The sequence below is a fragment of the Rhincodon typus genome, chromosome 36 (genome assembly GCF_021869965.1).
Source record: "Rhincodon typus isolate 14 chromosome 36, sRhiTyp1.1, whole genome shotgun sequence".
Classification (NCBI taxonomy): Eukaryota; Metazoa; Chordata; class Chondrichthyes; order Orectolobiformes; family Rhincodontidae; genus Rhincodon; species Rhincodon typus.
In genome coordinates, this window is record NC_063367.1 from 4,858,672 (window position 1) to 4,873,640 (window position 14,969).

The following is a 14,969-nucleotide window of genomic DNA, read 5'->3' on the forward strand; positions in this document are numbered from 1 at the left end:
AGTCTCGCTCCTTCTTCAGATGTTGGTGATAGATGTGGCATTAGACACAGAATTTATAAACATAAGATCAAAGGGTCATAGAACTGATGTGAATATATTGAACAAACCTAAGATGGCTGTTAAATCTTTAATCAGTTAGAAAGGATTAATATGCAAATCCCAGAATTTCTTTCAAGTCACTGCCCTGAGATAACTAAAGGTTTATATTAGTATCCTAGAGGTGACATCTCAAGTCCGACAATGCATTTTAGGTATGAGTCCTTGTTTAGAATCTGACTGTGTATTAACTTGGAGACAGACTGGTTTTATTTCCAAAGCAGGAATTTATAAAATGCCAGTGGTTGTGACATGCACTATATAAATGAAGCTTTTTTTTTAAATTTTCCTGCTTGCTTTATATTGCTTTGGCATATTAAGGAAAATTTTGAATGATAATTCCCCTTCCCTCCCATGACAAACAACACAAGGATTTGAGAGGGTCATCAGAGAGCAGCCAGTTTCAAAGGAATCCACGTCAGAAATCACACAACACCAGGTTATAGTCCAACAGTTTATTTGAAATCACAAGCTTTCAGAGTGCTGCTCCTTCGTCAGGTGGAGTGGTCTATAACCCGATGTTGTGTGATTTCTGACTTTGCCCACCCCAGTCCAACACCGGCACTTCCACATCAAATGCATCCAGACAAATTAATAAGATTAAAGCCAGTAAGGAAATCAGGAAATATTATCTCTGCACAGCAATTGACAGAAATCTAAAACTCACTCTCTCTCAAAAAGGCTGTGGATGCTGAGAGGAAGTTGGTACTTCTGGAGTTGAGGTTGATAGATTCTTGTTGGGTATCGGGGAATCTGGAGTAAAGGCTGGGAAATGAATCTGAGACACAAGTCAGCCATGATCTAATTGGCAGTACAGGCCTCAGGCTACTGAATGGTCTCCTCTCCTTCCCATATTCTTAGCCCTGGAAGGGTGATCCAGGTTCCAGATTGTAATCAAATCCTCAACTCAGTGAAATCCTGAAACTCATGTTTAAAGATAAAGCCAAACACCCCCTGCACACCTCCCCCAATTCAAGGTTCTGGTCTTTGTTTTAGGTGTCAAGTCCCTTGCTGGGGGGAGTGAAAACCTATGAGTTGCTTCATCGCATCACAGGAGAGGGGCTGTCGGTGGAGTATTACTTCAACAGGCGGCCATTCAGCCCAGACCACACCATGGTCTCCGTCCAGATGCAGTTCACCAACAATTCGGAAATGGAATTCCGAAATCTCCACATTGCCGAGCCCAAGCTACAGCCAGGAATGAGATTGCAGGGATTCAAGGAGATTGGTAAGTGTCTGGGGGAACAGGAAACTTCTGGAGACTTTGAGTAGATCAGCGGGCATCTGCATCAAGAAAGATGTCAATGTTTCATATCTTGTCCTTTTCGACCTTGCTCTGTCCTTGACCTAACCCTAAATCTATCCCTTTTTAGGGTTGTAGCGTGTGTGCAAGGTCCCTACCTCTGGATGAAAATTTCCAGGTTCTGAGCCCATCTCAACATGGTGACCTCAAATGTTGTGTCATTATGTGGCCAAACAGGTTGACTATCAATCTGTACATTCTTCTGATACACCTATGGCAGGTGACAAATCAGAAGAATTTACTGGTCAGCCAGAACCGCGTGGTAGCTTCTGCAGAATAGCTTCCCCACGTTAAAGGTTCTTACCATGAGCAAATGTCATCCTCATTCTGAGGGACTACCACATGGAAATAAAACTCTTTTTAGACCCTATCTTTGATTCCGATATTCGCAGAAAACATTCTGTGGTGGACTAGTGGAGAATGGAATAAAAACAAAGTTGCTGGAAAAGCTCAGCAGGTCTGGGCAGCATCTATTAAGGAAAAAAACGGAGTGAACATTTTGGGTCCTGTGATCCTTCCTCAGAACTGGTATTGATGCTGCCAGTCCTGCTGAGCTTTTCCAGCAAATTTGTTTTTGTTCCCGATTTACAGCATCCGCAGTTCTTTCTGTTTTTATTTAGTGGAGAATGGAGTCAGTTCCTTTGATATCTTCAGTTACTTCTGAGTGACTTTCCCACCAATCCTACATGGAGACTGTTTCAATTCATACTGAGCATTGCTACAGGACATCCACTCTTCAAAAGAACACTAAACAGAGCTCTCTCAGGTAGGCATAATGGCGTTAGTTTGAAGAAGAGCAGGGAGTTTTCCCCAGAGTCCTTACAGATATTAATTCCTCAATTTAACATCACAAAAACAAGTTATCTGGTCATTTTCACATTGCTGTTTATGGGAGGTGGCAGTGTAACAATTGCCCACTGTGTTCTCTATATTACCACAGTGTCTGCACTTCACCAAATCATAGAATGGTTACAACACAGAAAGAAGCAATTCGACCATCATATATGCACTCTTACTTTGGTTCAACATCACTTTACAATGCCACATGAGACCCGACTAAATTACAATTTGATTTTTTTCTTCTTTTGTTTCTTATCCACTCTTTCTCGTTTCAACGTCACAAGCAATCCTCCAGCCAGGTGAGGTCATCGGAGATACATTGGGCATCGATTTTTGTGATTCCACTCAAGCAGCCAACTTCCAGCTGTGGTGAGTGACTTTCATTGACATGGTCACTGTCCTTGGAACTGTACATCTGGCCCCTCAAAAGATTTTAGGTTACATCTTTCTATGTGGGGATAGCAAGAAGAACTCCAATTTTGAAACTAGGAATGAAAAAAAAAATCACTCAATAAAAGAATGGGAACAGTCTAAAGAATTTGAGTTAGAGAGTTCACCCAATAATTCCTTAACTCACCCCATTACATAACTTTGTAAACAACATTATTGCATAGTTCCCAGTATGTAGAATGTTCATAACTATTAACAGCACTCACACGGGCAGCTGTCCAATACATAAAACAGTAAAAATACAAAGGACTGAATTATGCAATACAGAGTTATTGGCTGATTTCAAGCACATTGGAGTCAAAGTCTTCTTGCCATGTTCAAAAAACAAGCTTACATTTGAATAAAGTATTCAAAATCATGAGGGTCTGGATACTGCAGATAGGGAGAAAGTGTTCCCACTCATGAAATGACCAAGAACAAAAGAAGCAAAAGTGAAATGAGAAGAAACTTTTTCACACAGCAAGTGGAGAGTGTCTGGAGTGCGCTGCTTCAAAGTGTGGTGGAGGCAGGTTCAATCAAAGCATTCAAAAGGGATTAGATTGTTATATGAATAGGAAATTGTGCAGAGCTACAGGGAGAAGGCAAAAGAATGGCACTAAGTGAATTGACCATTCTGAGGCAGAATAACCACCTTCCGCGCTGTAACAATTCTGCGTTTCATTTATTCACTCACTGCCTTTTACTCCCTTGGAACACATGAAGCCTGCCTTTGTCCAGGGGCCTGTTTAATGACAGTGTATTAGAATATGCCCCAGAATTTGAATAGCAAAGTGATCTGGGCCATCTCAAAGGACTAAAGTTCACTTTAGGATACAGATATAGCAAACTGAAGGTCGGTCAGTTAGCTTAGTTGGCTAAATGATCAGTTTGTGATACAATGTAATGCCAACTGCATGGGTTCAATTCCCACACTGCCTGAGGCATGTGACCCTCACATTAAGCCACCACCAGTTATCTATCTCTAACAAGAGAGCAGCCCTATGATCTGTGGATACTTCCCTTTTACAGCAAGCAGAGAACAGCATAAAATTTGTGTAATATTTGCAGACCCCTGCTACATACCTCTGCCAGGAGCAGGCACAGATTGGGCTGACAAACATACAAATTAGGAACAGAAGTAGACATTTGGGCCCCTCAAACCTGTTCCACCAATCAATATGTTTATTACTGATGTGATTGGTCCACATTTCTGCCTACCCGCAATAATCTTTCATCCCCTTGTTTAGCTACTTCTATCTTAAAAATATTCAAAAGCTCTGCTTCCACTGCCTATTGAGGGAGAGTTCCAAAGACTCTCAACCCTCAGTGGGAAATAAAGATGGGCAACCCCTGAATTTTAAAGAGTGACTTCTAGACTAGAACCATCCTTTCCACATCCACCCTGTCAAGATCCCTCAAAACTTTATATGTTTCAATCAAGTCACCTTTTACTATTCTAAATTCTGATAGATACAGGCCTAACCTATCCAACATAAGGAGTCCAATACTGTACAAAGTATTCCAGATGTGGTCTCGCCAGTGCCCTGTATAAGGTGTACAAATTGGAGTGTAGAAGATTGAATGGTGCTCTTATTGAATCATATAAGATTCTGAATGGATATGACAGGGTAGTTTTTGAGAATATGTTTCTCCTTTTGAGGGAACTTAGAACTAGGGGACATCGTTTAAAAATTTAGAGTCTTCCATTCAAGTTTTGAGACTACTTTTTTCTGCCTGATTGTTGTTGATCCTTGGGATTCTCTTTTCCAGAGTGCAGTGGAGGCTAGGTCATTGAATATACTCAGTGTTGAGTCAGACAGATTTTTGACTGAAAGCGAGTCAAGAGTTACAGGTTATAGGCTGGAATGTGGAGTTGAGACTATGACTGGAACAGCCATAATTTTAATGAATGGCTGAGCAGGCTCATGATGCCAAATGATCTACTTATACTTTTAATTTTTGTGTTTGTGTGGGAGCTGTGACTGTCAGCAATGACATAGGGACTCCCCAACCCCTTCCCATATAGTCTGCTACAGTTATAATGATAAATTGATAAATAGCCAACCATTCAAAGGAGGCAACCCATCTCTGCCATCCCATGATTGAATGTATTATAAGTAGGGAAATGGAATACAAAAAAAAGGAAGTCATGACTGGTTCAGTTTCAGCTGCAGTACCGTGTCTAGTTTGGGATACCGCACTTTAGAAAGGATGTGAAAGCTTTAGAGAGATGCAAACAAAATTCACAAGTGATGGTCCAAGAATGAAGAACTTCAGTTACGTGGCTAGAAAAGAAGATTGAAGGGATATTTGATCAAGATGTTCAAAATCATGATGTGTATGGACAGAGCAGATAGAAATTGTTCTCACTGGTGGAAGGATTGAGGACCAGAGGGCACTGATTTAAGATGATTAACAAGAGAACCGCAATGTGACTTGAGGAGAAACCTTTTTTTATGTAGCTTTATTGATATAGCCAACCATTTTGTTATAGTACTCTCTGTTGATAAAGTTAGTTCAATAATGTCTACCTACAGATGAGCATATGCTATCTCACTCTGTGGAATACACAACAGCTATCTTTGGTGTGATAATCAATTTATGATCTACCTTTTTGACTTTAAGCTGTAATGTTGTTGACCATCCTGAAGTTGATGCTAAGGCTAACATGGAGTCCAGACAGAAACAATGGGTCACAGAGACTGAGTAGGCCAAGCATGTGGGTCAGAGGGATTCAGGATTATAGAGGCTTGGTGTTTTGAGGTGATGGTGGGGGAATGGTCAGGCCCTAACATTGAGGTACTGGGGAAAGGGACCCCAGAATGAAAACTGGGATCAGGAGTATGTTGACCCAACATGATGGAGTAGTGTTTTTATTTCTGGTGCCTTTTCAGCTCCCAGACCAGGCAGTTTTATATGTCCATTCAGCCGCCTGTGGGGGAATTGATGATGCCGGTTTTCATGACTGAGAACACTTTCAAGAAGGAGCAAGGTGAGTAAAATACTGCAGTATATCCATTTTAACACGTAATAATCTCAGAGGATTATTGAGCAGTTCCTGTGAATAAACTACAATTCTAGTTGGTCCTGGACATCTTTATCTTTTTAGGATAAAGACACATCTGTCCTGGAAGACATCTCAATGATCAACATACTGAAGCCCTCCCTCCTGCATCAACCCTTTTGCTATGTATTTAACTGTACTATCTTTCTATTCCTAGCCTCACTGGCATGTGGCACAGAGAGTAATCCCAAGATTACAACCCTGGAGATCTTTACAGTTTACTACCTAACTTCCTGAACTCCCTTTGCAGGACCTCATCACTCTTCCTACCTATGTTGTAGGTAACAATGTGTACCATGACCTATTTAATTAAAAATAAATTTCTATTGAATTAATTTATAGCTAACTGGATGGTCTCTGGTGTTTGATACTCACTAAAAACTAAGTACACTATTTTGTAAATCACAGTCTATGTACTTCTCTAAATCCCAGTATTCTGTTACTCCATCACTAGCCTAAATCCTACCTTTCCAAAACCTTATGGGTGTGAAAATTAATGGAAATTGAAGGTAAGAGAAAAAAGAATCACCAGACTACTACTTACCAATCAGGAGTCCTTCTGTCCAAAACTTCACTGTTGAACAGAAGGAAGACATTCAGTCCTTTGAGTTTATGCTGACGCTCTGTAGAGCAATCTAGCCTGTCCCATTCTTGAACTGAATCCTTTATAGCATTGTGCCTTCATTGGCCTCATATGGCCATCCCATAAACTTTTAAATCATTCATTGTTTTCACTTTCACCAACTTCATATGCAGGGAGTTCCAGATCATTACTGCTGTCTAATAAAAATCTTTCTCCTCATATCTCCGTGCATCTCTTGCCCAAAATCTTAAATCTGTGTCCACCTAGTGCTTATACATAATATACATATCATTTTTGTCTTGTTTATCTGACCTGTCATAACCTTGTACACCTCTGTCAGATCTCCCCTGCTATTTGGGGAATATCTCCATATTTTCCATTCTATCTTTGTCACTAAAATCCCTCATCTCTGGAACCATTCTGGTAAATCTTCTCTGCACCCTCTCGAGCCTTCTTGAAGTGTGGCAAGCAGAATTGGATGAACGATTCTAGTTGTGGCTTAGTCGGAGTCCTAGAGCCTCCAATGGCCTTGATATACCTCCAACACACAGATGCACACAACGTGTCTTATTGTAGGCTACAAAAGTCCCAGTAGAAAGCCGCAACTCTCAGGATGTCTTGGCTGAATATTATTGATGGCCACCTCCTTGAAGCTTTTTCTGGAGGACTTTTAACAAAAGACACTCAGCAGAATTCCCTCAGGGCAGCTCCCACACTACTGTTCAAATTAAGCCAGAAAGTGCAGCCAAAATCCAGTTTCTGCTCATTAAACAAGATGCCTTCTGACTCCCAGCAAAGCATACAACTACAAAGTTTGCACAACGCCTCGGGAATCTGTGATTTTTAGACATTGATTTGGAGTGGATGGGAAATTATTTTTCACGCCAGGCACTGATAGAGTGGACTTCTTTAGAGCAACTTTTATATTGATGAAACCAAAGGTCATAGAGTCATAGAGATGTACAGCACGGAAACAGACCCTTTGGTCCAACTTGTCCATGCCAACCAGATATAGTATATAAATTTGCCAGCATTTGGCCCATATCCTTCTAAACCCTTTCTATTCATGTACCCATCCAGATGCCTTTTAAATGTTGTAATTGTACCAGCCTCCACCACTTCCTCTGGCAGCTCATCCCATGTACGCACCACCCTCTGCATGAAAAAGTTGCCCCTTACATCCCTTTTATATCTTTCCTCTCTCACCTTAAATCTATGCCCTCTAGTTTTGGACGCCCCTACCCTGGGGAAAAGACCTTCACCCTATCCGTGTTCTTCATGTTTTTATAAACCTCTGCAAGGTCACCCCTCAGGCTCCAGGGAAAATAGCCCCAGCCTACTCAGCCTCTCTCTATAGCTCAAACTCTCCAACCCTGGCAACATCCTTGTCAATCTTTTCCAAACCCTTTCAAGTTTCACAATATCCTTCCTATAGCAGGGAGACCAGAGATGAACGCAGTATTCCAAAATTGGTCTCACTAGTGACACGTACAGCCACAACATGACATCTCAACTCCTATACTCAATGCACTGACCAATAAAGGCAAGCATACCAAATGCTGCCTTCATTATCCTATCTACCTGTGACTCCACTTTCAAGGAACTATGAACCTGCACTCCAAGGTCTCTTGTTCAGCAACAGTCCCCAATCTTGATGTTTCTTCTCTTCATACCACTGTGTCCTAGCATTTTCTCTTCATTATTTAAAATTAAACCAAATCAACTTAATTGAGCCTTAAATGGACACCATATGACAAGTCACCATCCTAAAGGAAAGGGCTTATGTGGCACAGTGATAATGTTCCTACCTCTGAGCTAGGAGACCTAGGTCAAGTCCCACTTAATCCCAAGTTGTGTCATACCCTTTCCAGACAGGCTGATTAGAAAATACAAAAGCGAAAAAGTATCATCAAGGGAATTTTACAAGGCTTAAATTAAAAATTTAGTTTGTGCAGGTGGTTTTACTTTGTACAATTTTAGATAAAGCCATGAAAGAAATTAACTCCAATTAAACCAAATAGCCCCATAAAAGGAGCTGTGTAATTTAAGTTAAACCCCCAAAAGAAACATGCTAAATCCAATTAAAATGTGCTTTTGTGAGTCTCTTTATAAGTACTCCAGGTTCTTAAGTAAACAATACCCTTCATTGGTGTATCTTACCAAAATAATTAACATACCCAAATAATTAACACCTCAGCCATTGGTCTGCTAGACCAACAAGCCCCCAGGAAGGGTAGGGCTGAAGAAACTATTTTATCTTTCTGTTCCTAAGGTATTTTTGGAAATAATCAGGTCTTCTCTGGGATCAATTACCTTTCTTCAATGCAGTTCTGAGGTCTTTAACATTGTGGAGTGAGAAATTGGTGTTGTTTGGTGCAGCATTCTCTCTTTGGAAGTTTTCAGCAAATGCATAAAAGCATGTATCTCCCTTATGGAGAGAATTAGGAAAGAAGCATTTTGCAGTGTTTTAAAAATTCTTTCATGGGATGTGGGCATCTTTGGCTAGTGCAGCAATTGTTGCCCATCCCTATGTGCCCTTGATCTGAGTGGATTGCCAATGCATTTCAGAGACTAATTAAGAGCTAAACACATTGTGGTGAGTCTGAAGTCACATGCAGGCCAAGCCAGGTAAGGATGGCAAATAAAGAGCAAAAGTGATGCAGATGGGTTTGTTTGCAACAGTTTATGATAGTTTTATGATAATTAATCTTAAATTCCAGGTTTCTTTTAAATTTCACACACTGCTACTGTACACCACATCTCCCTGCTGGGCAGAGAGATGAGGATTGGGAATTTTGGAATGCCAGAGCCAACAGCATGGGGAAAATGTCCTCTGTCTGTGCTTAAAATTCAAAATAATTTTGTTCACAAGAGGTATTTACATTCAAGGGGTATTTTTCCAGGTCTGAGGAAGCATTATAGGTTATCAATCTGATCCTGCTGATTGTTTCATTGTTGCTGGATCCAGATGATTCAATGAGAATCAAGCAAAGGCAATATTCCTGAACTTCTTAGTCTTAACTGTAAACAAATTCTGATTACTTGTCACCCATGTGCTTACTAACCTACGTCGCTTACCAGTCAAGCAATGTTGTGACCTAAAAATTCTCATCCCAGTTTCTGTGAGAGTCACTGTCTGTGAAATTCTCTTACCCGGAAAGCAGTGGTGGTTGAGCCATTGAATATTTTAAAGGCTGAATGAGAAAAGTTATTTTTTGACAAGGGAGTCAAGGAGTACAGGGGTAGACAGGAAAGTAGAGGTCACAGCCAGATGCTCCTGCTGCTAATGCATGTTCCTCTTTTCTCAAATGTTTCCATGATCTTGTTCATCCTTATCTCTCAATTCACCTCTAGCCCCAACACCCTCTGAGATATCTACAGCCCTCTCATTCTTACTTCTTGTGGACGCCCAATTGTAGTTGCTTCACCATTGGTGACCATACCTGTGGCTGCCTGGGCCACACATTCTGGAATTCCTTCCTAAACCTCTGTACCTCTCGACCTCACTTTAATGCTTTCATAAACTCCTTAAAATCTGCCATTTTGACCAATGTTTTGGCCACCTGACAATATCACCAATGTGGCTCAGTGTCATACTTTGTTTTAAAGAGCTCCTGAAATGTCTTGGGATGTTTCATTAAGTTAAAGATGCAATATATATCTAAGTTGTTGTTAACTGTTCTGAAAGCAAAAAATGCTGGAGATCACAGTGGGTCAGGCAGCATCCATGGAGAGAAACCAGCGTTCCTTGTTGTTAACTGTCCTCTCTCTGATGGGCATGTTTCCCTTTCAAGTCTTATAAATTGAGGGAATCGCTCTGTCCATGGGACTCTGATATTTGGGATTTTTGCCAAGATTCTCCAGCGTTGACAGACTTTTCCCTTCCCTTCTGACTGAAACAATGGTTTACATTTATATAACATCTTTAAAGGACTTTTAAGTCAAAATGTTGATTTTATACCATTTTTCTAGAAATTTGGCAAAGTTACTCTTTTTAGATGGTTATTTCCAATGGCATTGATCATAACAGAATGAGTTTCTGCTCAGAGAATGGGAAGTTCCAGGTATGGTTAAGTGGACCTGCCACACCTGAATTTCCATATGTTGTGTGAGTATTTGTATCTGCAAAAATAACACAGTATGGCGATGCCCACAACAAGGAAGGTGTGGTGTACATTTTTAAAATGCATTTGTGGAAACTGGACATCACTGGCAAAGCCAATATTTAATGCAATCCCTTGGTATCCTTGAGGAGTTGGTGCTGAGCCACCTCCTAAATAAGTGAAATGTTCAGAATTTTGACCCAGTGATAGTGAAGGAATAACATAGATATTCCCAAGTCAAAATGGTATGTGACTTGGAGGGGAACCTCAAAGGTTGTGATGTTTGCACATGTCTGCTGCCCTTGGTCATCTAGGTGGTAGCAGTAATGGGAATCTAATATTGATTAGCAGTAGCATTCTGTGGAGATGGCAAGGCAGTGAAAAGGCACATTACTTTAGCACATCAATGCATTATGGTTGACTCAGCCAGCATTTGTTGCCCAGCCCACAATGCCCCTTGAAAAGATGGTCGTGAGATGCCATCTTGACCCACAGCATAGTGTAGGTACACCCGCAGTCCCCTTAGAGAATGCGTTTTCAATTTTTTTAGACTTTGTTGATACAACTGAGTGCCTTGTGAGACTTTTATCGAGGGCAGTTAAGTTTCAGTTACGCTGCCAGGACTTTGGATGCATATGTAGGCCAATCCATGTAACAATGGCAGGTTTTCTTCCATAAAGCCCATAGAAACAGAAAGTAGGAACAGGAGTAGGTCATTTGGTTGTTTGAGCTTTGCCTTTCAGTATGATTGTAGCCAATTCTCTATCTCAATGCCATGTACCACTTTCTCTCCATATCCCTTGCTGCCCTTGTTATCTAAAACTTCATCAATCTCTTACTTGAATATGCCTGGTGATCCAGTTTCACAGCATTCTTTAATAGTGAATTCCACAGGTTGACCAGTGAAGAAATGTTTCCTCATCTCAGTCCTAAATAGCCTACCTCATATCCTGAGAGATCCCTGGTCTAGACTCCCCAACCTGGGAAAACATTCTCCTTGCATTTCATCTATCCAGTCCTGTTAGAATTTTGTATGTTTCAGTCAGATCCCCTCTCAACCTTCTAAATTTTAGTGAATACAGGCTCAATCGAACCAATCTGTCCACTTATGACAGTCTTGACATTCCCAGTATCATCAGAGTGAACCTTCGCTGCAGTCCTCTATGGCAAAGTATATCCTCTTTTAAATAGGGAGACCAAAACTACACAGCACTGAAGTGCAGTCTTACCAAGACCCTTTAAAACTGCAGAGAGATATCTGACTTCTGAACTCAAATCCTCTAACACTGAAGGCTAACCTACCAATTCCCTTCCTAATTGCTGCTCCTGCCTATTTAATTTCATTGACTGGTGTAAAAGAAAACCCAACATATCACAATTTAAATAATACTGTACCTTGCTGACCTTCACACCAAAGTGTATAACTTCACATTTATCCATGTTATGCTGCATCTGCCATGTGTTGCTCATACAGTCAACTTTTCTAGATTTCCCTGAAGCCTCTTTGTATCCTTATCACAACTCACAATCCCACTTAGTTTTGTGCCATAAGAAAACTCAGAAATATTTCATTTGGCATTAGAGAACCAGCTGTGTCTTCTATGACAATCAATTGATGGTCACCATAACTGAGACTAGCTTTCAATTCTAGTCTTACTCATTGAATTTAAATCCACCAGCTGCCGGGGTGAGATTTGAATCCATTTAAATCCCATGTAGATCTACCCAAAATCTATGCCTCCTGTTTACAGACCCTTTAAAATGCAGACCCAGAGGGCTCTTGTAGTGGCAATATCCCTTCCTCTGACCCAGGAAGTCTTGGTTCAAGTCCCACCCAGGTGTGTAAAAACATTCCCAGACAGGTTGATTAAAAATATCTATAAAGCAGACCCAGTTGGTGTCTTGTGGCACAGTGGTAATGTGAGCCAGGAAACTCAGGTTCACGTCCTGCCTCCTCCAGAGGTGTGTATTAACATCTCTCAACAGGCTGATTAGAAAATATCAGGGGGCCTTGTGGCACAGTGGTAGTGTCCTATCTACCTGGGTTCAAGTCCTATCTGCTCCAAAGTGTGTAACAACATCTCTGAACAGGTTAATTAGGAAGTATAAAACTATCAATAAAGCAGACCCACTACCTGTGATGGACTTTGTATGTAAATATTCATGTAAATATTCAGTTGCCCACATGGGTGATTTACAGGTGGTGGTTCGTAGTTTAAAAAATAGTAATGGTGATTTGGTGGTTCAGTTGTTTGTGATAGCACTCCTGGATATATTAAAAAAAAGCAGACCCCTGTTATTGTGATTTGGTGATGGGAAAACAAGACATTCAGTGTGTGTAAGAGCGTTTCTGGATATATAAAAAAGAAGAGATCCACCCTTTCCAACTCCATTTTGATTCAACTTCTTTCCACTCCCGACCTCTTCCTCCCCTTTAATGGTTTGCATTACCCTTAATGGACTTGGCACATAATTATTCAACTGGAAGCATGAATGATTTACTGATGGTGGTTACTAAATGGAAAAATATACCACAGTGAGTTGGGGCAAAGAATAAAGCGGGCCCCTTTTCTGAAGGCCCGAATTCAAGAGAAAAAAAAGGGATTTGTCACAGCCTGGGATTAGCCTTTGTATCCATGAGTAGTGGCTCTATCTTGGTGTTCAACTGTAAATGATTTTCCTTTTCAGTCAGACTTCCTGAGTTATTGCAGAAGGCAAATGCAATGTTAGGATTCATTTCGAGAGGGCTAGAATGCAAGAGTAGGGCTGTCTTGCTGAGGTTGTATAAGGCTCTGTTCAGACTGCATTTGGAATATTGTGAACAATTTTGGGCCCTGTATTTAAGGAAGGATGTATTGGCCTTGGAAGAGGTCAAGAGAAAGTTCACAAGAATGATCCCGGAATGAAGTGCTTGTCATAAGAACAGCAGTTGAGGACTCAGGGTCTGGACTCGATGGAGTTTAGAAGGATGACGAGGGGGGATCTCATTGAAACTTACAAAATAATAAGATGCCTGTATAGTGAATGTGGAGAAGATATTTCCACTAGTAGAAGAGTCTAGGACCCAAGGGCATAGTTTGAGTGAAGGGATGACCCTTTAGAACTAAGACGAGGAGGAATTTCTTCAGCCAGAAGGTGGTTAATCTGTGGAACTCATTGCTGCAGAATGCTGTGGAGATCAAGTCATTGAGTGTCTTTAAAACAGACATTGATGGGCTCTTGATTAATAAGGGGATCAAGGGTTATGGGGAGAAGGCAGGAGAATGGGGTTGAGAAACATATCAGCCATGATCAAATGGTGGAGCAGGTATGATTGGCTGAATGGCCTAATTCTGCTCCTCTATATTATGGTCTAATTAAGCCAACAGCAGCAAATTCAGGGCCTCTTCCTGTTACATCAATGCTGGAGGAGAATGCCTGGTGAACCTTGTTGACCTTACTTTAGGTTTGGTATATTTGGGGAAGTGAATGGGACACTTCTGATGAGACACCCTATGGTCCATGGAGGTGAACCCCTCGTCAGGATAGCCATCTCCATAGCAGCACCCAACCGCTGCCTTCATCAACATATCCCCCACATGCCTTACTGGAGCCTACCTAAATTGCCCTAATGACCTTTGACCTCAGGGGATGGCAGAAGCAGTTGGTATTGATTCTTCTGATGTAAATTAGATAAATTCCTTCCAGGAACTAATCTTTGGGATATAGTGTGTGAACAAATTGAGACATGATGTTTAGTGAACAGGTCTCTTTGGACCGATGGTTCCCAAATCAGGAGGTCTTGTGATTTACTAAGTAGTCTCCCTCCCTCTGAGCGAGAAGCTCAGGGTTTGAACCTGACTCCAGGGCTTGATAGCCAAGGAAGGTGCATTCATAACATGGTCGAATAGGTTGATTGTCAACCTACAAAAATCCTTTTAATATACCAATTGCAAGTGGTAAGAGCAGGAGACTTGCCTGATCAGCATGTGATATCTGCAACAATTGGCTCAGTGACAATCATCCTCCTTATTTCAAAGGACTTCCAAAAGGAAAAGGCTTCTAAAGCTCTCCCCTGCAGGATTCCTTCATCTCACGTCTGGAAGTATTTTACTCTCATTAATAGAGACTGATTGCTTTGATTAATCAGCAGCTCCATTATCATTGTAAAGTGGCTGTTAGAAGGTGAACAAAATGGGTCTTTTTGCCCATTGACCCGGGTTTCAGCTGGAATACAAAAATGCTGATGAATATTGAAGGTTTAATTTTGGAAGAATTAGCTGCAGTCAGCACCATAAGGGAGCCAATCACAACTCAAGGCAATTCACTCAGAGAGTAAGAACTGCCGATGCTGGAGTCAGAGGAGCAGGGAAATTGGGGAGGAGGAAGGGAGCTCCAAAGTAAATAGAGGAGGGGTGGGACTGGGGCAGATTGATGGGATGGTGATTGGTGAGAGCGGTCCCTAAGGAAACTCTCCACGACTCCCTCGTCTGCTCCACATTCCCCACTAGCCCCACCACCCCGGCACCTTCCCCTGCAACCACAGGAACTGCTACACCTGCCCCTACACCT

General features: G+C 41.3%; 1 protein-coding gene across 1 annotated transcript in view; it reads left to right on the forward strand.

Moving 5' to 3' along the window:
• LOC109935210 (adaptor related protein complex 3 subunit beta 2) overlaps positions 1-14,969 on the forward strand; it is a 173,048-nt gene that overhangs the window by 145,729 nt on the left and 12,350 nt on the right. Inside the window, exons 23-25 of the mRNA XM_048617141.1 lie at positions 1,093-1,324; positions 2,524-2,608; positions 5,563-5,660. Of these exons, the coding sequence (XP_048473098.1) occupies positions 1,093-1,324; positions 2,524-2,608; positions 5,563-5,660 (415 nt within the window). The remainder of the gene's footprint in view (positions 1-1,092; positions 1,325-2,523; positions 2,609-5,562; positions 5,661-14,969) is intronic.